This window comes from Bos indicus x Bos taurus, chromosome 8, assembly GCF_003369695.1.
Source record: "Bos indicus x Bos taurus breed Angus x Brahman F1 hybrid chromosome 8, Bos_hybrid_MaternalHap_v2.0, whole genome shotgun sequence".
Lineage (NCBI taxonomy): Eukaryota > Metazoa > Chordata > Mammalia > Artiodactyla > Bovidae > Bos > Bos indicus x Bos taurus.
This window is the reverse complement of record NC_040083.1, coordinates 94,671,157-94,695,408: the sequence shown is the minus strand read 5'-3', so window position 1 is coordinate 94,695,408 and position 24,252 is coordinate 94,671,157. Positions and strand designations below refer to the sequence as shown.

The following is a 24,252-nucleotide window of genomic DNA, read 5'->3' as shown; positions in this document are numbered from 1 at the left end:
ATACCATTGGGTTGAAATGACTTCCAAACATTTTGAAATGTGACTCTTTTAGCAGTGCCTTAATTGGAGCACTGGGATTGATGTTTGATTTATATTAAGCAGCCTTTTGCTTCTGCCATTTGGTTGAAATTTTGGTATTGGTGATGGTAGATGGGTGTGTTGTGAGACCTCCTTGTACACAGACAGTTAAACTGTGCCAAGAAATACAATAGGAGCAGCAACCAACATTAGGGGTGGGAGAGACAGAAACTATTCTGTTAATATGTATTTCTGCACCAAAAGTGGATTTTGAGGAGAGACATGCTTTGAAACATTTCTGTTCTCTCTCTCTGTCTCTGTTTTTTGGTGTGGCTATTTCTCTGTTTTTCAGCCAAGATATTCTGATTCTTTCTCCTGGTTCTCCTTCAGTCCTTTGATGACCACTGGGACTACAGTATTTTGACAACAGTGGGGAAGTGTGGCAGGGTAGAAAGGGTGTAGGCTTGGGGTCAGCTGTTTCTGGGTTCAAATACTGCCTCAGCATTTTACCAGTTGTGCTACCTTAGATAAATTAAGCCTCAGGTTCCTATTCTTTCACATAGTGATAATGTAGTTTGCCCTTTGCTGTGATTATTGATCACATATATGAAGAGCCTGGCATAGGGCTAGTACACATTAGATGCTCAATAAAAAGTTAATAATTTAATTTATGGGAGTAATATAAATTATGTGCTTGAAAACAGTGGCTGGTAATGTAGACATTTTCTTCTATAAATCAGTGCTAGGAATCAGTCATTAATGTTCATTACTTTTTACATTTGGATACCGCCCTTATGGCAGAAAGCAAAGAAGAACTAAAGAGCCTCTTGATAAAAGTGAAAGAGGAGAGTGAAAAAGTTGGCTTAAAACTCAACATTCAAAAAATGAAGATCATGGCATCTAGTCTCATCACTTCATGGCAAATAGATGGGGAAACAATGAGAGACTTTATTTTTGGGGGCTCCAAAATCACTGCAGATGGTGACTGCAGCCATGGAATTAAAAGATGCTTGTTCCTTGGAAGAAAAGCTATGACAAACCTAGACAGCATATTAAAAAGCAGAGACATTACTTTGCTGACAAAGTCTATCTAGTCAAAGCTATGGTTTTTCCAGTAGTCATGTATGGATGGATGTGAGAGTTGGACTACAAAGAAAGCTGATCACTGAAGAATTGATGCTTTTGAAATGTGATGTTGGAGAAGACTCTTGAGAGTCCCTTGGACTGCAAGGAGATCCAACCAGTCCATCCTAAGGGAAATAAGTCTTGAATATTCATTGGAAGGACTGATGTTGAAGCTGAAACCCCAATACTTTGGCCACCTGATACAAAGAACTGACTCAGTGGAAAAGACCTGATGCTAGGCAAGATTGAAGGTGGGAGGAGAAGGGGATGGCAGGATGAGATGGTTGGATGACATCACCGACTTGGTGGACATGAGTTTGAGCACGCTCTGGGAGTTGGTGATGGACAGGGAAGCCTGGAGTTCTGCAGTCCATGGGGTTGCAAAGAGTCGGACATGACTGGATGACTGAACTGAATTGAAAGTGCATTTTATCGTATGATATAACTGATAGACATATTCTAGAGATTAGCATGTGGACAGCTTCAGGGAGAGTGTTCATTCTGCCATAACGGCCTTTGGATTGGAACATACATTGCAACAATATTTCATTAAGTCTTTGAAGTGTTTCTTCAGTGTCCTTGGCTTTTTTTATTAGTCCTGTTCCAGCCCTGTGTACTTTCTTGCTTGTATTCTGAGAGTGACTCTAAAGCACAGTAAACACTACTCATTAAAGTTTGTCACGCATAACTGAATAGATCGGTGGAAGCAGAACATCTCTAAACAAGGTATGAGATATTAAACAACAAAATGAACACATATTTACTGTCTGCTTTGTACCAGTTACTGCTTGAAGGCATTGAAGTTTCAGCCATGAACAAGGCAGACAAGGTCCACACGGTACTTTCATTACAGTGGACACTGAGAACCGACTTTAAGGCTGAGAATGGGAATCTGAGGAATTCTTCACAGGTTCTGGGTTCTGTAAAGTGAGGGCTGCCCTTCCCAGCAGCTCCCTGACAACAGTCTTGTTCAACACGGAACACCGTGATCCCCAGTGAAAGTCTGTGTGGTTAAGTAGACTTGGGCTCTAGTCCTGTCTCAGTGATGTGAAGATGGTGTCTGATCCTTGTGGCAAGGGAAATGGTGTCTGATTTGAGTTAGCAAGGACAGGCATACAGACTGACCTTTATTTCAGGAACAACTTAGACATCGCACAACCGTGTGACTAGATTGTCTTGACTTCTGGTGGTACCTTCACCCAAAAACAGGAAAGTTCTGTGTCCATGGGACAAAGTGTTCTGTTTCTGTATCTTCTGATGTGTGTAGTCTGCTCTTGCAAAGGTGGAACTCTGTTCATGGGACAAAGGAGGTAGGGTGAGTGGTGCCCTGAAGTGCCCAGAGCACTAGTGAGCTCACAGCTGGACTGTGCAGGGATAGAAGGAGCAGGCAGAAGAGGAGTGAACAGTCATTCTTGTCTTGAAGGATTTTTGTTTAGCGTCTTCTAGACCCTTTGATAAGGGCTCAGCTTGGCTCATAGCTTTTGGGGATTAGGTATTTCTCAGTTTGTCACATGCAGTGACAATGTTTTGCAGGAGAAAACACTTGGTTTTCCCTCTCCTCCTGCCTGGAACACAGACTCTTGTGGGAAGTATCAGGTTTTGTTTGGTTTTGTATAATTTTGCTGCCCACCTGTTTACAACATGTGCTTTTGCCTGACAAGCAATTGCAATTGCTATCATTTGGTAAATTGTAGAATGACATGTCTCAGGGATTTACTGTTTTAGACTCTGTTCACCTAATTCCTGGGAGAACAAGGGAAGCACAGAACTGGGGATAAATTACTGAACTAAGCAGTGTGTTAATATAATGACTCAACTCCAAATAGATGTTTTTGCCTCAAATATACTATTTTTTCCTTGAAATAGTATAATTAGTTTACTTGAAATAGTATAATTTCTTTCTTGCCATGTCTAAGATAAAGGCTTGACTTTTGATCCTGAATTATGTGGTAGTAGATATATTTAACTATGTTTAGAAATAGCAAAAATGAAATATTTTAATGTGTTAATCACATATAATTTAAAATTTATTATTTAAGTTGTTGAATTGCTTTTAAAAGATTAGTGCTGTCCTTAGACATGAGTTATAATTCCCTACTTCAATAAAAACTATTAAAATGTTCCTCAAAGGACAATTTTTATTGTCATGTAAATGACTGTAAAGAGACAGTAATTGCTTTGGGTGATAATAGTCTTTGTACCTGGTATGTGGCTTACTTATTTTCAATTTGAAGTAAAACATATAAATCCTAGCCCTGAGTTGGCTTTTCTGAATATGGGCAAAGTGAAGCAGAGATTGTAGTCTGCTTTATGAGAGTATTTCAGGGAAGTTTGAAATGTACAATGACCACATTAAAACATGCATTTGCAGGGAGGAAACAAAATTGTGTCTTATATTGAGAATACTATTCAAATATATGTACAAGCACATCTCATTGTAGTAGTGGAGTCCCTGTAAAATTTTGAGTGTGGATAAGATTTTTTTAAACTTAAAAGGCTTTCCAATTCCATTTTAATTTCACAGATGCTCTGTCTTGTATTTCTATCTGGCTACCACTTCTAATGCATCAATAGTCATCTCTCCCACTTGTCCCTTTGTACAGCTATCATCTATAAACAAACACTTCATTTTTTCAGGAAATCCCCACACACTGGGTCAGGGAGACAGTGGTAAACAAGGTAGAGATCTGTGTTCCCTGCTGCTGGGGAGAGGAGGGACAAAGAAAGGAAGAGATGCTATTCAGAGGGATAGCCTCTGCTGGGTGCTGTGCATCAGGAGACCTCTGATGGGGTGTCCTAACCTAGACTTTGCCGGTTAGGAAAGAAACATCCTCTAAGTTGGAACCTAAAGAGTAGAGGTTAGCCAGGTAAAGACAGAAGAATCTTCCATGCAGAGGACATGATGTATGCATGGGGCCCAGAGGAAAGAGGCAAGAGAAGGTGGCATTTAGAGGAACTGTGCATGACTGAGTAGTTCAGAGTGGATCAGATGTAGCTACGGGAATTTTGATGGGGAGAGGAATGGTAAGACATGACACTATAGAGGTGCTGAGGGAAATGTTCATGTAGCCTTTGTAGGCTATTGGGTCTCATCCTTGGAGCAAGGGGAGCCACCTTAAGGCTGCAGATGTGAGTGACTTGATGAGGTGAATATGAAACGGTATATTTGTGAATTTGAATGATCTTTGAAGCAAGACTCACACTAGTCCATTTCTCACCCTCCTAATGTGGTCTTTCCTTTGCTTTTTACTTTTCTTCCACATTTCTTGGGTGCCTAGTTATTATGTGCCAGGGACTGTGCTGGACAGTGAGTTGAAATAAAACATCAACTCAGAAATTAAAATCAAATTGACTTTGATAAGTTATTGCCTTTAAAAAAGAAATTCAGTCTTTTACAATGTAAACTAAATTTTTGGTGGGGCACATGCTGCAGCATACACAGAAATAGAAATATAATGTTGAACACATGAAAGTCATATAATGTTATAAACCGTTGTTACCTCAGTTTTAGAAAAGAAAAAGAGAATTCATGTGGAAGGAAAAACTTAGGGAGGATAAAAAGAATATAAAGAAATCATCTATTAGACCCAGAAAGGATGGCATAATGGCTTTTGTCATTATGGAGCCAGTGCTCCAGAATGTCATGGTTTTAGGAAATGTTGCAATGTTGTGATTAACACATATTACAGAAATGGGTTGGGGCTTTGAGTAATATAATACTGTTGTCTGTTCTTCTTATAATGCTAGTATAGTATTTAGTTATGATCTAAAAATATTGAATAATACATGAATTCCTGTTAGTGTAACACAGAAAGTACAGTCTTCACTAAAGATTTAATTTTTCCCCTTTTCCCTGTTTTCCTTCATACAAGAAAATCTTGCCTCCTGTGCGGGGGGGCTCAATGGGGACCTCTATGAATTTATAGCCAAGGGAATGCTTTTGGTTATGAAAAATAGTAGTAGAAATTCCAAACTATGAATGGCTTACTGGAGCTCTTTGGAAGTACTATTGGCAAGCTCTGTCTGCCTTTGTCAAGTAAATATGAGCAAGAGACCACAGTTAATAGTTGGTGCAGGCACTTGGTTCTCAGATTTCATTGTGTGGCCTCGTTTCAAGGCATATTGCCTGGGGTTAATTTTGTTCAAGGAAGTTAGACATCTTTCGAATCTGACATGTATTCAACCTAACCTATATTCCTATCCTTCATTCCTGCCAATCTCCTTCCCTCTTCCTTTTTTCTTATTTTTCCTTGAATTAAAAAGAAAATTATGAAATAGTTCCTTTCAAGAAATAAGACACTACAGATATAGTTGCTGTCGTCTGTATATTCCTCTCTTTCCTCAAAGATAGCTGGTATCTTGGAGTTGCATGTTTTTATCCAACTGTATATATATTCGCATTCGGTTAATAACAATATACTGTATTGGTTTGCATGTGTTCACATTGTATACGTGTGCATGTTGATCTGCAACTTGTCTTTTTCACCCAATGTTATGTTTTTGAGATTTATGTATGTTGATAAATGTGGCATCTGGTTAATTTTAACTGATGCTTGGTATTCCATTTTTATTCTAAAATTAAAAAAAATCCATTTTTCTAGTCTTTGGCTTGTTTTTTCACTTTGTTGATGGTGTCTTTGGTGCGTAGTTTTTACTTTCAGAAGTTTAATTCCCAGTTTTGATTTGGACTTCTGTATTTTAAGACCTTCCTTACCCCAAGTTCATAAATACATTTTCTCCTATATATCTTTTAACTTTCATTTTTAGTTTTAGCTGTTCAATCTACCAAGAATTTAATTTCATATAGTGGCATGAGATGGAAAAATTACTCTCTTAGATGAGTAACTACTTGTCTCAGCAACACTGGTTGAATAGCCTGCTGCTGCTGCTAAGTCTCTTCAGTCGTGTCTGACTCTGTGCGACCCCATAGACGGCAGTCCACCAGGCTCCCCCGTCCCTGGGATTCTCCAGGCAAGAACACTGGAGTGGGGTGCCATTTCCTTCTCCAATGCATGAAAGTGAAAAGTGAAAGTGAAGTTGCTCAGTTGTATCCAAGTCTTCGTGACCCCATGGACTGTAGCCTACCAGGCTCCTCCGTCCATGGGATTTTCCAGGCACGAGTACTGGAGTGGGGTGCCATCGCCTTCTCCGGTTGAATAGCCTATCTTTCCTTATTAATTTGTAATATTAAATCTGATTTACATCAGTCTCCTCTCTGTATTTTATAGTATCCAAGCCCCCAAAAGTGAAAGGAAATAGTTTTTACCTCCTATGTCTCCCAATTAAGGCCTCTCAGTTTGTAAGTTTTCCTTACCAAGGTCTCTCTGTGTAGGTTCAACTTTTAGTGTGGTAGCCTTTAGATATAATGTGAACTTTAAGAGAGAAAGGCAAAGCAAACCAAAAGCCCCCCACCTGGTTTTGCTCATGGTTGCTTCATGGAGGGAATGAACATTAACACAGCCTGTGAGCTGTGTCACAGAGACCTACTGGAGTGTGTCATTTATAGGAAAGCCTGGGCCCATCAGAGGACTGGGAGTGTGGGAAGGCTGGTCTCTGGTGAGTGAGCTGTTGTAGGAGAGCTCACTAATCGTGCTGGACAAAATTATCCATAGAACTTTTAGACAGATTTTATCAGAAAGGAACATTTGGGGTTATGCTAGGATATTATGATGATCATGATACTTAGTCTTCTGCATCTGCTGTTTCCCAGAGCTAATGATGAACTCCATCTATTCATACTTTCAGCCGTCTTCTGTGTCGTCTGCCATAGGATTTCACAGCAATCTCTGAGATAAGAGACAAGTATTAAAATAATTCAGTTTTCTCTGGATATCCAAGGATCTGATATTGAGCAAAATGATGCTTATAGAATTGCCAAAGAAGGATGGGCTTTTCCCTGAGATTTTTCTTTTTTTTTTTCCTATTGGACAAACAAGAATGATGAAACTGACCCTGCACTTTTTTTCTTTGGAAGCCTGAAAACTTCAAAACCAATTCTGGCCTCAGAGTCTGTGCATCATTTTTCTTTTTCTTCTCTAGCTTAGACTTTCTGTCCTAACCTATCTTACCTTGGGCTTAAATTAATTATTTTCTTATATTGGCTATGCAGCTAAGTGGCATATAATAGCAGTATGTCAATGAGTAAATATAGTGATTTGACTCAAACTAAATATGAAGCAGATATTTGCAAATTATTTTAAATTAATTTTAATATATATGAAAACAATACATTTTAATATATTAAAATGAGTTTTCATATATTTAGAAGTAAGTAAATTTACAGTGTTAGAGACAGTGCTGACGAGTAGAATAAAAGAGAATTCCTTCTTCCCATGCTTTTGGCAGTTTTAAATATTATCCTTTCTTCCTTTCCTGTGAACCATCACAAACTTGTTTCTCAAGGCCATTTCCATGTTGTCTTTCTAGCAAAACCATAGACAGAGTTGGGAATTTATGGTCAGCTTTACACTGGGCACATGCACATCAGACATTTTTATCTATTATGTAATCAACTAGTTTGAAATACAAATTCCTACACCATTTAAAAGCATTCATCAAAAAATTAGTAATTCTTATCTGAGATGAATAACCTACAAACATACAGTTAGAATAATTTTAGTGTCTTGTTTTGGTTAAGAGTGGGTTTCTTGTGTTTCAAATTGAAGATTGTGAATAGTTTTAATCAACTTATTTATTTTTAAATAGAGATTTCAGGTTTACATTGAATTTAGAAACAGTTATTTATTTCTCGTTGCAGACAAAACTAAACTCTACATCTCTCTTCCCGACCGAGGAGCTGGGTGAAGCCACAAAAGCTTTGTTGGATAGTCTTGGGAATCTGGCCCAAGAGGTAAGTCATATCTTTTCAGTCTGAGGGTGCAGACCATCCATTATGACTTTTTTACACCCTGAATTTGATTCAGAGAGTCCACTTGATATGAATTTCATAAAAAATGTAAAATCAACTTTAGAAGCATCTGTGACCTTAAAATTACTTGGTTTGATCTCCTTACTTTAAAGATGAAGAAACCAAGACTCATGGATGTCTCAGGGTCAATTAGCTAGTAGCTAAAGGCCCGACGTCTAGGACTTTCTCCAATTGTTACTCTTGGTCCCGAGTTAATGACTCATTAGTAGAGGAGATGATTCCTCCACGTCCTCCACATACTGTGTTTGTCTTACAGCAACTTCTCCTTATTTCTTCTTCGGTAATAAAGCTGGACAGTCTTTTTACCAGAACGTTTGTTTACTAACTGAAGGGGAGAAGCTGGTACCCCTAATTTGGATCTTTGCCTTGTGAACTTCTGGCCCCTGAGTTCAACTTTGGGAATAGAGTCTCCTGATAAATGTTGAGTTTGCTTTCGGGTCCACATGTTTACAAGTGTATTAGAATTACCTAACTTCCTACTTAACAGAATCACCTTTGTCATAAGATCAGAAGGCCTGACTTACAAAATTAGCAGTTAAGCACTTCTCTGCCTCCCAGTCAGCGTGTGCTTGCCTTTCTGACACCCAGCTTTGTTTCAGAGTAGACTGGAAAAGAGGAACCAATGCTCTGGAGCCCGTGGTGTAGAGAGCTGAGCCAGGGAGTGATGGTCAGAAACCACACAGGCCTTATGTATAAAACACTGGGAATAATTTGTGGCAAAGTTTTCTCAGACTTGGTCCAGCCTTATTATGAAGTGTTTCTTTAACTCATTTTTTGGTGTTTTTATGGTTTTTCTCAAATATCAAAGCTCACTTTATGTCTTCTAAGAATAAATACTTAGAATACTTTGGCTACCTAATGTAAAGAGCTGGCTCATTGGAAAAGACCCTGATGCTGGGAAAGATTGAGGGTAGCAGGAGAAGGGGGCGACAGAGGATGAGATGGTTGGATGGCATCACTGACTCAATGGACATGAGTTTGAGCAAACTCAGGGAGATAGTGATGGACAGAAAAGCCTGGCCTGCTGGAGTTCATGGGGTTGCAAAGAGGTGGACATGACTTAGCGACTGAACAACAGCAGCAAGAATGAAGTAGTGCATGTTCACAAAGGAGAAAGCAGAATGTTTGGGAAGTACAGAAAACACCAAGGTTCAGCTCTGTCAACATGTTACCTAGCGTGTCACTTTCGATCCTTTTTTTTGTCAATCCTGCTGCTGTGTGTCTGACTGAAGAGGACTGGCTTTCAGGTTCCTTTCAGGAGGAGAAGCCCTCTTCCAGGGTGCCATCTGTTACTCTGGTTATGAACGCTGGTAACCTCTCTGTAGGTGGAGAAGTTGGGTCTCCTGGGGTTCTTCCAGGAGGCAGAATGAGAAACAGAAACTGCCCTGCAAGTCCATTGCCATCTCTCTTGAGTCCCGTTAGCTGACAGTGACTTGCCCTGTGCTCTCTGCCAGCCCTAGAAAAGGCAGAACAGGGATCTAACATTTGAAGCTGCCTCTAAACTCACAGTCTGGTTATAGTTGTTTCCTCTTACATCACTGGCCTGCCTTTTGTCTAGGGTTAAAAAATAATTGAAAGCATGTGATGTTCTGTTGCTCACATGGTAGAAACTCTCCAGCTGAACAATATACATTTTTCTTGGCAGCTGCTTCCTTGTGTCCTGCTTACTCCCTGGCCCTGGGCAGCAAGGGCCACCCACTCCTCTCAATGGAACACAAAGTCAAGTCACTTTTGCCACCAGTGACTCATTATCTAAGAGTTTCTCTGGGACAAATGGGAGAAGATAAATACATAAGTGCACTTGTTGATCTGCTCAGTGTTTGGAAAGAAAGTTGGTTGTTTTGACTAAACCACAAGCCTTGAAAGGAACAGGGGGGTAAGCTGCCATGTTTCCTGTAGCTTCCCCGGTTTCCCCGTGTGATCCACATGACAAATGTGATGAGGCCTCCTACGCCTATTGCACAGGTGACACCGAGGCTCAGAAAATCTAGACTGTTTGCCCATAGTCACCTAGTAGGTTAACTGGCAAGACTGGGATTTGAACCCAGGGTGGTTGGCCTCTAAAGCCCACATTCTTACAGCTTTAGCACTTTTTTGTCTGAACCCTCATGGTAACTGGAATAGAGTTGGAAGGAGACTATTCAGAGAAAGAAACTGGACTAACAGGGTCGGCAGTTGTGAGGGAATGGGGACTTTCAGAGCCAGAGGGATGAAAGTGGGCATGAGATTCACTTCTGGAAGGTGAGCCTGGGGAGGCAGGGCAGGGAGCAGTGTTTGGTTATCTGTCCACACCCGCTAGGACCCTGGCACAGCTGGGTGCTAGGGACTCAGCAGTGAGCACACTAACTTCTCTGTTGCTATGGGACTGCAGTGGGGCAGGAGATAGAAATAAACCCTTCTGTGTATAATGGGATAGCAGGGATACCTGCAGTGAAGGAAAACGAAGCTGGGTAAGAGGGGTGGAGGGGTTGAGGTGGTATTTTAAAGGGGAGGGTGATTCATGAAGTCCTGTCTAGTCAGGTGCCATCTGAACATGGAGGAAATGATACTGCAAGCAGGAGGAACCGTAGATCCAAATATACTGACGTAGGGCATGATCAAGAGATGTAAAGACCAGGGAGGAGGCCGGTGTGGCCTGAACAAAGAGAGCAAGTGAGAGGGGAGTCAGAGATTAGGTTAGAGCAGGAGGTGAGTGCCGTGCAGCCCTGGAAAGGCTGGATTTACACTGAGTAAGATGGGAAGCCAGTGGAGGGTCTGGATCAGGGGTGTCTGGTGTGGCTGAGAGGATGAGAGTTGTTTACGATTCCAGTGTTAGGCTGAGAAGAGACTGTGATGGGGCAAGGGCAGGAGAAAGCCAAGGATTGAGAAAGCCTCAGTGGTTCATTCACTCTGTAGATGATGATCAGATGCCACCGTCTGTGGGTTGGAGCCTGAGCGGCTGCCTTCCCTGTGGTGGGAGGCACTTCATGGGGAGGTGTGGGGCAGGAGCTGAAGTTAGAACAAGTAGGAGTCTGCCCCTAAGGCAGGTTCTGGGAAGAGCCAAGAATTTGGAAGAACTCAGTTGCTTACAGTGCTTCTATCAAAGATGTGCTGACTTTATGTTGGAAGAGATTTGTCCTTTTGATTGGGGGATGGCAGGATGGTGGTGGCGAGAAAGACAAGTGAGTGGCTTTTGTGCTGTCCTTCAAAAATCTCTAGGGCTGTTGCACCCCCCCAGCAAAAGGAAAGATGGCCTGACTGCCTATCCCCCTCCCTGTCTGTATACCTCAGAAGATAAAGTCAGGAAAATCTGGCCACCTAATTGTGTTTTCTGGGTGTCAAAGCCTACCTCTCTAGAGGGAAGAATCTTTGTGACCTCTGACCACCCCCGGAGCACCTGGTTCCCCTTTGCAGGCTGAAAGCAAAGGCAGGGTCTGTGGCACCCAGGACCTTCTCACTCACAGGGATCAGCGGGCTCTGTGAGACAGAAAACCGGGTCGTGGAGTCAGCCTAGACTGCCTCCAGAGCAAGAGTGGCGTCCCGCAACCCCTCCCCTCTGCTTGCCACACCTCAGCCTGGACACGCAGTGACAGGGCAAGTAATGGAAGGGTATATTAATGATTCATCGTGAAATGTGTGGAAATACAAAGTGCTCTGTGAATAGTTAGTCATAAGAGCCACTGGGCCAGGAAGTCCACAGGGTGCTGGAGTGCATTTGTGTGTGAGACAAAGAGCTGATCACATGTAAGTCCCAGACTCAGCCCCCGGCTGCCTGGAGCCTCTGCATCTTCCAGGCAGCGGCTGTTCTGTGCAGGGCCCTCTTGGAGAGTGGATATTGTGTGATGTTCTTGCCACGCTCCATTTTAGCTTCATCGTCTTGATGAGAAGTGGGGCCCTCAGAAAAGTGACTTTCCGAAGGTTGTGAGCCGGTGAGGACGTGGCTGAGATTCAAAGTCGAGCTCTCATCGTGTGCTCCTTCCCAGTGCCTGGCACTTAGCTGAGACGAGGGTGGGGATTTCACACACAGTGCCTTTTCTGCCAAGGGGCAGAGGGTACCTCAGTTTCCACACTGGAGTTTGAGGTGTTTTAGAAATGAGGCCATGACCGAGGATGTGAGCGGTTCCTGATGTACACATGTGAACACATAATTCTTCAGGGAAAGCATCCTTTTCTATAAACCCGATGATAATCTGAATGAGATAAAGCGCATCACCGGGGGCTCCACCAACTTCTAGGCTGTACTTCAGTCTTTAATGTGTATGGGAATCACCTGGGCACCTGGTGACAAAGTGGATTTGAACTCTAGATAGACCAGAATCTGGATCTCAAACAGTCTCTCAGATGACACCAGTACCTCTACCACAGAGGGGTAGCATGGCTCCGGCGGTCCCATCACCAGGCTTCCGAGAGGCGATGTCAGACAAGTTATGTTCTGGGATAAGGCTTTATAGAGGTGAAGGAACTAACCTGTTTCTTTGTCTTCTGTGTCTTCAACCTTCCCCCCTCTTTCCTTTCCTCTTCCGCCTGCTCCCTCCCCCAGCTGTTCAGCATGAGGAGCTGGAGTGACATGCGGCAGGAGGTGATGTTTCTGACCAACGTGAACAGCTCCAGCTCCTCCACCCAGATCTACCAGGCCGTGTCCCGCATCATCTGCGGCCATCCCGAGGGCGGGGGCCTGAAGATCAAGTCCCTGAACTGGTACGAGGACAACAACTACAAGGCCCTCTTCGGAGGCAACGGCACGGAGGACGACGCTGGCACCGTCTATGACAACTCTACATGTGAGTGTCTACGCAGCCAGGCCCTGGCACCACCTCCGTCCCAGACTCAGCCCTGTGGGCCCCTCTCTCCTGCTCACCCTCGTCCTACATAGCAGCAGTGGGTACTTGTCTGCATGTCTATTTGCCATCCAGACACACCTCCTAGAAGAGGGAATCTTCTCCTAATCAGCGAACTATCCCCACTTGTGTGAAAGGGGTCTTGGCACGTACCAGGCATACAGTGTTTTCATCAAGTGAATGAATGATTGAATGTCACTCTCTCCAGTTTTCTGGGGTATGTCTGAAGGTGGTTCCCAGAGTGCTCAAGGTTCTTCTCGTTCTCCCCATCTCCCTTCCCTTTCCCCCCTGCTCTCCTTGAGATATGCTTTATAATAAAAACTTAACAATAACAACAATAATGAAAGATAGCATTTAGGGAACATTTCCTATGTCCTTTGCATTTTTTTTTTTTAAAGTTAACTCATTTAACCCTTATGGTAACCCTGCAAGGAAGGTTTTTTTTTTTTTTTTTTTCTTTTTTGACTATGCGGGACCACAGCTTGTGGGATCTTAGTTCCCTAACCAGGGATGGAACCTTGACCTCTGTCAGGGAATTCCTTGCAAGGAAGGTTTTATAGCCCCACATTTTGTAGGCTTGGAGAGGTTCAGTGACTTGGTCAAAGTCACACTGTTGTTAATTCACAAGAACCCAGATGAAACCTGGTCTGCCTGGCTCTATGCTTTTTGTCCATAAACACATGACCTCCAGAATACCTGTTCATGGTGGCGTATGTGCCATCAGACTCAGGCATTTGATCTGCTGTTTGTTTTCGGTTCTTAGCTACAAGGTGTCATTAGAGAACCTTGTTACACCCTATCTGCTCCCCACGCTTGGGCAGTTTTGTGGTGATGTGTGTCCTGTGCCTGTGGCAGCGAGGAGCCGGTGTTACAGCTGTAGACAATGGCATTGTTTTCCTTGAAAACATGATGCAAGTGAGCCTTTCTCCATTTCTAACCGCAGGTGTGTCTTTCAGACACTGAGTGAGGTGGATTTTAGTGCATTACTGTAACATAAGAACCTTTTATTCTTCTCTGGAGTGAAGCACTCCAGCCGTGGCAGGTTGCTTTGTGAGCCTGAAGGGAAGGGCGTTCTGAAATGCCATCCCCTCTGCTCCCTCTCTTTGTAAGTCAACCTGAGGGAACCTTCATTTTCACAACAGCTACAACTGTGAGCAAGTCCTCTTTTTTGTTTTTGTTTTTAAATATTGTCTTTGCAGCATGTAGAGGATACTTGGAATCTAAAAGAACCCACAGTGAAATTTTTTAAAAATTTGGGAATCTTTCTGGATAATCAAACCTTATTATCTATTATGACTATGTATTTTTCACTTTGGGATATTCATTACATTTATTACAGGTACTTGTTATGAGACTTAGTAATTGAAGGGAGATTTTTTATTTCTGCTTGAAAACTAAAGTCTGAAATTCAACCCTCTGTTTCCAGTGGAAACAAAGTGTTGCAGGCTGGCGTTAAGTCATCTAGAGTTGCAACTCTAGGCTTGTGCATAGTAAAAAGTATTTTTCTATATTGTCTCAGTTGTGACATCATCAGTGTTATAATAAACTTTGATTATTTATCCAGCATTGTACTAGGTATCATCTCAGTTAATCCTCTCCACGTCTCTCCTAAGTAGATGTCATTAACTTTAATTTTACAGAGGAGTCAACTGAGGCACAAATCTGAAGTTGTTACATAACCATTAAGTGGCAGAGCTGAGATTTAAACCTATGACTGACCAGCTGGTTCTAAAGCTTTTGTTAGTTTCTACAAATATATGACCATGTATACAAATATTTGCCTTTCATCCTTTTCACAGCTCCTTATTGCAATGATTTGATGAAGAATCTGGAGTCCAGTCCTCTTTCTCGCATCATATGGAAAGCTCTCAAGCCCCTGCTTGTTGGAAAGATCCTGTATACACCTGACACTCCAGTCACAAGGCGGCTTATGACTGAGGTAAGCCACCTGGGCCCAAGGAGCCCTCAACAAACGCTTCGTAGAATTAAGAACAAAAATATAAAGGTGGCTTCAGATGGAGTGTATTGAGTATACTTTTCTGGGATTTCCAAGAATGAGGACCTCCAGTCTGACCTAGGCCCCAGCTGACTGTTGAGGACCAGCTCTCCAGTCTTGGGTGTTTGAATCCCTGCTGCAGGCAGGCACTTCTTGGGGATGGGAAGGGCAGGAAAAGGGCTTCTATGATGGAGTGTCTTTTCGGGGAGTAGCTGAGTTTCTCATGTCTCTGCCCCTCTTTTATTTTTTGCTGCTCCTGGCTTCCTGGTTGACTCCAGGTGAATAAGACCTTCCAGGAACTGGCTGTGTTTCATGATCTAGAAGGCATGTGGCAAGAGCTCAGCCCCAAGATCTGGACCTTTATGGAGAGCAGCTCAGAAATGGACCTTGTCCGGGTGAGTGTCCCTCTGATTATTGTGTGCCTGCTTGATGCTCTTTACTTCCCAAGAAGTGACTGAGAGGAGAGTTATTTACATTGAACCCAGTACAGAGGGACTGAGCACAGCTCAAGCCCCAGGGCTGTCACTTGGCAGAGGTACAGGTGATGGTGCACAGATTACACCATCTCATGCACATTAGCATCAAGGCATCTGATAGTCAAAATCAGAGTTCCAAGAAACTTAGGACTGATATTTGGAGGAAGAGTTTGGTGATTACAAGACCTTAATTATTTTCTGGCTGTAGAGCCACAGCACCTTACTCAGCCCTACTGTGTCCTGGTAGGTCTTGGACAGAGGTGTGCGAGGAAAAGCCTGTTCTGCAGACTCATCACAGATACTTGCTCCCCAAGGCGCTGTGTGAGTGAGGAGCCGCTGTTACTATGTGGAGGAGAATTTCACTTAGTGCTTCAGAACTACTTGAAAAGGGATAAGTGCTCTGAAGACAATTGGATTCAGAAGCAGAGGAGTCTGAGCAAGAAAGAAATGTCTCCTTTGCTTGAGCCTGAGTGCCATTTAATCACATCATCCTGCCTTGGGCTGAGTCAGAAAATCATTAGACTATTTCCTGTCTCCATGGTGAGAGAGGCCTCTTCCTTTTGTTCCTGCTGCTATTAAGCATGAATGGATTTTGCCAGGTTTCTTGTCTTGACACATCATTGATCAGAAGGGCAGCTGGGTGTTACAGGTGGTATATCTACCCAGAGAGGTACTCTCACAGGCTGAGGACCCTCCCGAGATGCCCTAGGAGGGACCATACCCTGGGGGGCCTTCCAGTGATGGGAAAGCTGAGTCATCTTTGTTGCACTGGTCCTGCAATTTAATTCTTAAATTGGGAGCCTTTAAAAACCAAGGGACTTTAGTCAGGGAAGCATGAACAATAATTTGTATGGATCGAGTGAATAATTCCTGTCTAATAATAACAGCAACAACTTATACCCATCAAGGATGGTCTCTATTGAGCTCCAGTCTCTCCTCCAAAAGGGATTCATGTGGTTCAGCCACAAACAGTGTTATAGATCTTGGTGTGGTCTCAGGCGTCTTGGTCATCTCCTTGGGATCTACATTCCTACTTGTTGGACTTCTCTCCTTCTGAGTCTCAGAGGGTGATGAGGGGCCATGTTGAAGGAACTCCATGACTTTTAGTTTGTAGGCAGATAGATGCTTACCCTGCTTTTAAATAGGGAGTTTGACTTGGATGCTCCAGCAGGTCACAGGCTGTCAGTTCTTGTGGGATGAGGCCCTTGTCAACATGGCCATGGCATTCATTGGGGATCCTGCTGGAGAACCCAGGATGTGCAATAGGAAATGGAGCTGTGGCTGGGGAGAAAGGCGTGGTGTGTGGTTGAGAGGGCCTTGGGTGTCAAGCCAAGGACTTGATTTTAAGCTCTGACACACCATTACCAAACCCATGGAAAGGTTTTTGGCAATGTATACATTACTCTGGTTTGACAGGTGGGTTGAAGAGAGGAAAGATGGAAGGCAGAGACCAGGGCAGAGGCTACCCTGGTGGGGTAAAGCCTGGTGACTGATTGGTTGTGGAGGGGTGAAAGAGAGGGAAGTTTTGGGATGATTCTTAATTTCTAGCTGATGGATGGTAGGGATGTCCAACAAGTCAGTGGATACTAGGGCTTGGAGTGTAACTGGTTGGTTAGGCTGGAGACACCAGTTAGGGACTCATCAGCCTGTGGGTGGAAGTCAAAGGAGCTTCCTCCACCTGCTTTCTTTTCTCTACTAAGGAGGGTTTATTTCACTGCACAAGCTTGGGCATCTCAGTCCTGTGCACCCCCTGCAGCTTCACATCTGGTACATGAGGCAGTGCCTGAGACTTCTGGTTCTGTTGGGGTAGCTCTTTCTTTTTTTCAACTTTATTGAGGTACAACTGACAAATTAAAAGTGTATGTATTTAACATATACAACTTGGTGTTTTGATGTATGTTTGCACTGTGAAATGATCACAGCATTGGAGCTAAGTAACATGTCCCTTCCTTCACCTAGTTACCTCTTAACAAGTGTCAAGTATACAGGATGGTATCACAAACTGTGGTCACCATGCTATACGTTAGATCCTCGGATCTAATAATGGGAACGTCATGCCCTTTGACCCCCGTGTTTCCCCAGACCCCCCGGCAACCACCCCTCCACTCTGTGATAGCTCGTATCTTCTGCTTTGTCTGGCTCTGTCTGCACCTGTTCTGTCCAGAGGCACCCACAGATCTGGAGGCACTTCTTTGTTGGGTCACGGAACCCATTGATACTCAGTTGTTCTTTCTGAGCTGCTATTTGTTTCCTTCACCTTCAGCCTCTGCTTTCTCCATGGACACTGCTCCTGAGGGTGATCTTCATACCCTAGAATCATGTAGTCAGTGATCCCACTGGGCACATCTCTCAGGCCTTGCTGCTCTCCTTGGCTGTGTTGCTCAGAAGCCGCACCGGGCAGGGCAGACCTCACCTCAAATACCGCATGTCTTCACTCAGGTTTTATTTGTTCAGTTCAAGTCTCAAATGAAATCATTTTGGAATCGCTAACCCATCCCCCTGTGCACCTTTGTGAGATACAATTTTGTATCTATTATGTTAATAAAAATACATATCCTAACTGATGGCAATCTAATTTGTTATTCCCTATAGGAAAGCAATTTGGAATGAAAATTGTAAGAACCATAAAAATTGTGTTATCCCATGTACTTCCATTCCACACACCCTCAGGGATGTATCCCATACAGAAATAATTTTAAAGAAAGAAGTCACCCTATGAAACAGAATGTTATTGCTATAATAATTGTTTTTTGTGAAAAATTAGAAATGGACTAAATGTTTTGCAGTATGGGAATAGTTAATGAAATTATAGTTTGTATACCCTATAAAAACTATTATGCTCCCATTAAGATAATAAATATGAAGCCACATGGGGAAAAGCTTATAATGTTAGTAGAAATGAGACTGATTTTAAGAATAGCAGAGTTTGGCCTTCAGAGATTCCATTTCAGTAGAGTCAAAGTTTCATCTGCCTTCTTGAAGGTATGACAGGAGTTGTGGCTGATTCTCTTTTCCATGAGCTGAGGTTGAAACAGACCCATTTTTCTGGCAGCATATCTTTGCAGGCCTCTGCCCCGGTCCTCTGCACCTGCTGGTTGAGTGCCTGATTGATTTTCCTGCTCTTCCATGTTGACCCATGGGGAGAGCCAGCCAGCTAAGGAAAAAGAAATGGAAGATAGGCCTCCTTTTCATCATGACCCATGCATCCTGTAATTGGGAAAGATCAGGTTTCACTTGGTTTAACAGCAGCATTCTTTCCCTAAGCTAAATAGGTTTGTCTTAATTCAGTCTAGAAATTAAGGTCTTTATGAGGAGTTATCAGCCTGGGTCTCAAAAGAAGAAGATGATATAATGCAGGGGGAAGGTGCAATAGAATCTGAGAGCCCATATCCTGACTTTGTTACTTATTAACTGTGTGACCTTGTGGTTAGGGACTTAACTTCTATGAACCTGTTTTCTCATCTGTGAAATGGAAACTGTTAGACGTACCTTCCTTATAATGTTGTATGAGGTGAAGTGTTTAACCCAACAGTAATTGTATAGAGTATAAGTATGATTATTGTTGTTATTGTAGTTAATAGCGTTTACTGTTAAGCTATACTGGAAACTAGATTCAGACTGGACTGATATTGACTGGTCAACTCCATGCCTATTAGTGTATGATTCATCCTGGTAAAAAGTTATTTTTTTCAGCCTCAGTGGTCTCACCTATAAAATGGAAACACTGTTACCTACCTCACAGTTTTTATAAAGATATAAAAATGACAATGTATGTGAAAGGGTTTTGTAAATCATATAGTGCTCATCAAGACTTAGTTGTACTTTGTCATTGGAATGGCAGACACTGTTGGACAGCAGAGGCAATGATGACTTTTGGGAACAGCGACTGGAAGGCTCAGACTGGACGGCCAAAGATATCGTGGCATTTCTGGCCAAGCACCCAGAGGATGTGCAGTCCACCAACGGCTCTGTGTACACCTGGAGAGAAGCCTTCAATGAGACCAACCAGGCAATCCAGACCATCTCTCGTTTCATGGAGGTGAGGAACTGTTCCATGGACCATTTAGAAAAGGCTTTGGCTTCTTTCTCTGAGATGATGCAACATGATTCAGACTGGAATAAAGTTTAGAAATTTTGTATAGTCTTATTTACAGTAGCATCCCTCCAACCTAATACATGTTGTGTATGAAAAGACACTTAAAAATACAGGTGGTGTATGAAAAAGCACTCAAAAAATTGTTAGTTGAATGAATGAGACAGACACAGACCTAACTTCTAACTTTATTCTGTCTGACTCAAGAATATCTCTATCCATTGTCTTCTAGTTTTTCCTATGTTTTGATATCCAACTACCTAATGGCAACAAAGCATTCCCTTAAAAAAGCATTACTTATGAAACTTACATAAAATCTAATAGGACTGATTACATTTAAAAAATTTGAGTCCTAAAAATGATGTGACTTAGTAGAGACAAATGAAAGTTCTTTTGGTCTGTTTGATTCGTTGTTATGACTCAAAATTACGAAGAAAGCAGAAGAAAATGAGGCCTGATCATTGTTTAAGTCCCTTTCCCTCCACAAAAATCAGTATGAGTAACTTATCTCTAAAATACATTCAACATTTCTCTTAAATTGCTAAGGTGAAAACCCAAATAATCCATTTTCAATTGAATATTGGAGAATGATGTGAGAGGATGAAGATTAAAAAAGACATGCAGTTAGCACTTCTCTCTTAGCGTAGATGCTGCCGTGGCCACGGCTTGTTTTCCTGGCCGTCAGCATTCTCATGATGGCTGTTCTTCCTTCAGTGTGTCAACCTGAACAAGCTAGAACCAGTAGCGACAGAGGTTCTGCTCATCAACAAGTCCATGGAGCTCTTGGATGAGCGCAAATTCTGGGCTGGGGTAGTGTTCACTGGAATTGCTCCCGGCAGTGTCGAGTTACCGCATCATGTCAAGTACAAGATCCGGATGGACATTGACAATGTGGAGAGGACGAATAAGATCAAGGACGGGTAAGTGGAATCGCATTGTACCAGCCAGTCTTAGAGAAGTCAAGAGCAGCTAATGTGATTGGAGATACTTTAATAATTTTGTAAAAATTTCAAACAAAGATAAATCGGTGGCATGATTTTTGTGTAACTGGCACATTCGTGGTAGAGACAGCTGTTTCAAAGGTCATAAAATATCCTTGTCTTTTCGTTTTGCATTTCCATTCAAGGGAATTAGTCCTAAAGAATTAAATCAACTGGAACAAAGAAAGAAGGAAAAAGACATTAGGTTCCCTGTGCTAATGCTATCCATTTCTATAAAAGGGGGCAAATAACCAAGATAAAAAATGATAAAGTGAATTTTGACACATCCACTTGTAGTAATGTTAGGAAGCAATGGAGGAGGGAAAAAAACCAAACCAATAAGTGGTTTGCTCATTCTGATTATATCTATTTAAAAACGTGTACACATCACTGAGGGCTCCCCAGGTGGCGCTAGTGGTAAATAACCCACCTGCCAGTACAGGAGACGTAAGAGACACAGGTTCAATCCCTGGGTTGGGAAGATCCCCTAGAGGAGGGCATGGCAACCCACTCCAGTATTCTTGCCTAGAGAATCCCATGGACAGAGGAGCTACAGTCCATAGCATCCCTAAGAGTCGGACAAGACTGAAGCAATTTAGTGTGCACGCACGCGTCACTGAGACCACAAAGTACGATGCAGAAATAAAAACAGTGGCTCTGAAGGCTTGTGGGTGATTGAAATTTTTGTTGTGTGGTTCTAAGGAATGTTCAATCATCTGTGGCTTGATTTAAGGTACTGGGACCCTGGTCCTCGGGCTGACCCCTTTGAAGATATGCGGTATGTCTGGGGAGGCTTCGCTTACTTGCAGGATGTGGTGGAGCAGGCAATCATCAGGGTGCTGACGGGCACAGAGAAGAAAACTGGCGTGTACATGCAGCAGATGCCTTACCCCTGTTATGTTGATGACATGTGAGTTACCAGTAAGCTGCCACCTTTACTTAACTGGTTAGCACTGTCCCCAGGTGGGGTGTGTACACACACACACACACACACGCCAAGAGAGGAAACAGAATGCTTTGGTTAAATTTATTTTATATGTGTGTTGATACTGGTCAAAAAATTGATGAAAACAAGACTATGGCTACTGCAAAGCAGCTGTTTTTGAAGTTGTGTGGAGATTTCAGGAAATAAGATGCTAGATGTAGGTAGTTGACAGTTTGAGGCACAGGCACACATGAACACACACCACACACCAGTAATCCTCACTCCTTTCTGGTCTACGGTTACTAGAACTTTTATTTTTCATATCCTATCCTTTTGGTCAAAATTGGCCCAATCTCCAAGTTTAAAATGTGTCAGGACGAGCACATGCCAAATATATTCACACATCCACACGTCCCCCAAATACAGAGGCACGGTGTTACGGACCTTGAAGAGCTAACTTCACATCAGTTTTTCTTCTTCTCTCAGAAGGTGGTAAGCCACATTTTCAAACAATGCAAATAAAACTGAACAAGTCCATTTTATCTTAGACTTTTTAGATAACCTTTGAGTGCTTAGTCACTGTGCTGCCAAGTAGGGTCTGTGGCTTTATGGCTCATGATTTCTTGTGAGAGAGCAAGAATGGGGCAGAGGTGTAGTTATTGCAGGCATCTGAAGTATGTCATGTCTCTTCCAAATTCTGGAAGCTCTTTCATTCTCTGTTGTGTGAGGGTGAGAGTGAGTGTGTGTGTGTGTGTATAGAGATCAGAGTGCAGAAGTAGCAGGGTTACTCTCCTTGTATCTCTCCCAGCTTCTTATTGAACCACACTTTTACTTGCAGGGTTCATTCTAGCTGTTCAGTTCACCTGGATTTATCTTGTTTTTCACCTTCAGAAAGACTAGCCAGTATTTTCCAATGACGCCCCTAAGCAAAGCTTTACTCTAGAAAGGACATATTAAGATGGGGACACGCCTGTTGTCACATACCCTGTAAGTGCATAAGTGGTAAAGCTGAGACTTGAACCTTGAGTTTTAGAGTCTAGATTCTGTATCCCTTTGACTTCGCTGCATTTCATTTTCTAGTTTGGAATCTGAAATCTGAAATGTTACTGACAGGAGCTTCCTAAAGTGTGTTTCTGCACCATCTGTCGTAACAGTTGTGCAAGGCAAGCTGATAGTGAGAAGACCTTGAAGATGTTGAACTTTCATGAGACAATGAGTTGGGTTTTTGGTTTTGTTGGCTTTGTTTTAGTACTTTAAAACCACATTTAGTTTAATGACCTCTGATAGTTATCTAGCTACTAAAGCAAGCCCTCAAAGAACTTTGGCATCACTTTGTTAATAGTTTGTAATCACTGCATTGCCCCGCTCACGAAGCATTCTTGTCAGGGTGCACAGGTCTGCCCATCTCGGGCTTGGTCCTGGTGATTCCTCTTGCATGCCAGCCCAGAGTTGTTGGCCCAGGAGCCTGGCTCACTCTTGCCTTTAATCCTCCCCTACCCTTCCAGCTTCCTGCGGGTCATGAGCCGGTCCATGCCTCTCTTCATGACGCTGGCCTGGATCTACTCAGTGGCTGTGATCATCAAGGGCATTGTGTACGAGAAGGAGGCGCGGCTGAAAGAGACCATGCGCATCATGGGCCTGGACAACGGTATCCTCTGGTTCAGCTGGTTCATCAGCAGCCTCATCCCTCTGCTCGTGAGCGCCGGCCTACTGGTGGTCATCCTGAAAGTAAGACTGCTTCACTGGCTCCTCCCTCTGCCCCCCGGGCTACCGGATCAGAAGAAAAGCACAGGTTGTTTGGGAGGGATAGGATCAGAGGTGCAGTTCCTGTAATTCTTTCATTTTATAATTGGGAAAAGTGATGAAACTTGGAGAGACCCTGAGAAGGGCAGCAACTTGCCCAGTGTCAACCCAGTTGGTTAGTATAGCTAGGCTGGACTGAACCTAGGAGCCTCATGTCCTAGGTGAGCATGTGCTTAACTACACCATGCTGTCTGCTTGGCAATGGCTTGTGACAGTATCTGAGAGTTACTCATTTTCCTAGGTGCATGTATTGGTTGATGATTCTGCCAGAATTTCTAAAAACCATAATCAGAAGGATAGATACTGTTTACGTTTAGATTTTCTGGAAACAGAGGCTGAGATAAGAGTTTGGTGTATGTTTATTTCTTAGGGATCTATATCTATACAAGGAACGGAGAGGATGCAGGATTGAGCACAGACAGGAGTTGAACTGTGGTGCATGGCTAAGCCCCTGGGCACTCTGGCCATGGATTTGAAATGTCCAGCCCTTTAGGTTACCCCAAGGCCTCCCTCTCTGACAATCCATTGTCCCAGGCCCCTCAATTAGTAACTGGAAAGATGTGCCCCAGGGCTGGGCAGCTTTCTGCAGCTGTGACAAACCCAGAGCAGTTGCTGCCTGAGGCTGTCCACTGACAGCCAGTCAGCAAGCCTTTCCATGAAGGGGACTCTGTACAGTGCGGTTCTGTGTCCACCCCTTACTTTAATAGACTTATGTGCCAATTTTTTTCTCAACTGTTTCATTAAAGAATACATCTTTTAAAAATAAATGTTTTTAAAAGCAGAGGGGTACCAAGGAAAAGGAACTAACAATTGAAAACTAGCTACTAATCATTACAAGTGAGCACTTACTGATTGCCAAACACTATTTAAAACACATGCGTATGCTTAGAAGGAAATGGCAACCCATTCCAGTGTTCTTGCCTGGAGAATCCCAGGGACAGGGGAGCCTAGTGTGCTGCCGTCTATGGGGTCGCACAGAGTCGGACATGACTGAAGCGACTTAGCAGCAGCAGCAGCAGCAGCATGCTGTCTTATGACGTCCTCACTAAGGAACCCATTTAACATACCAGGAAATGAGGCCAAGGAAGGTT

At 42.9% G+C, this 24,252-nt stretch overlaps 1 protein-coding gene across 2 annotated transcripts in view; it reads left to right on the top strand.

Annotated features, from left to right (window-relative positions):
* ABCA1 (ATP binding cassette subfamily A member 1) overlaps positions 1 to 24,252 on the top strand; it is a 137,963-nt gene that overhangs the window by 67,771 nt on the left and 45,940 nt on the right. For both annotated transcript variants that reach the window (XM_027550430.1, XM_027550431.1), the window contains exons 8-15: positions 7,901 to 7,993; positions 12,591 to 12,831; positions 14,688 to 14,827; positions 15,163 to 15,279; positions 19,202 to 19,399; positions 20,168 to 20,373; positions 21,167 to 21,343; positions 22,864 to 23,086. In XM_027550430.1, coding sequence (XP_027406231.1) covers positions 7,901 to 7,993; positions 12,591 to 12,831; positions 14,688 to 14,827; positions 15,163 to 15,279; positions 19,202 to 19,399; positions 20,168 to 20,373; positions 21,167 to 21,343; positions 22,864 to 23,086 — 1,395 coding nt within the window. The remainder of the gene's footprint in view (positions 1 to 7,900; positions 7,994 to 12,590; positions 12,832 to 14,687; positions 14,828 to 15,162; positions 15,280 to 19,201; positions 19,400 to 20,167; positions 20,374 to 21,166; positions 21,344 to 22,863; positions 23,087 to 24,252) is intronic.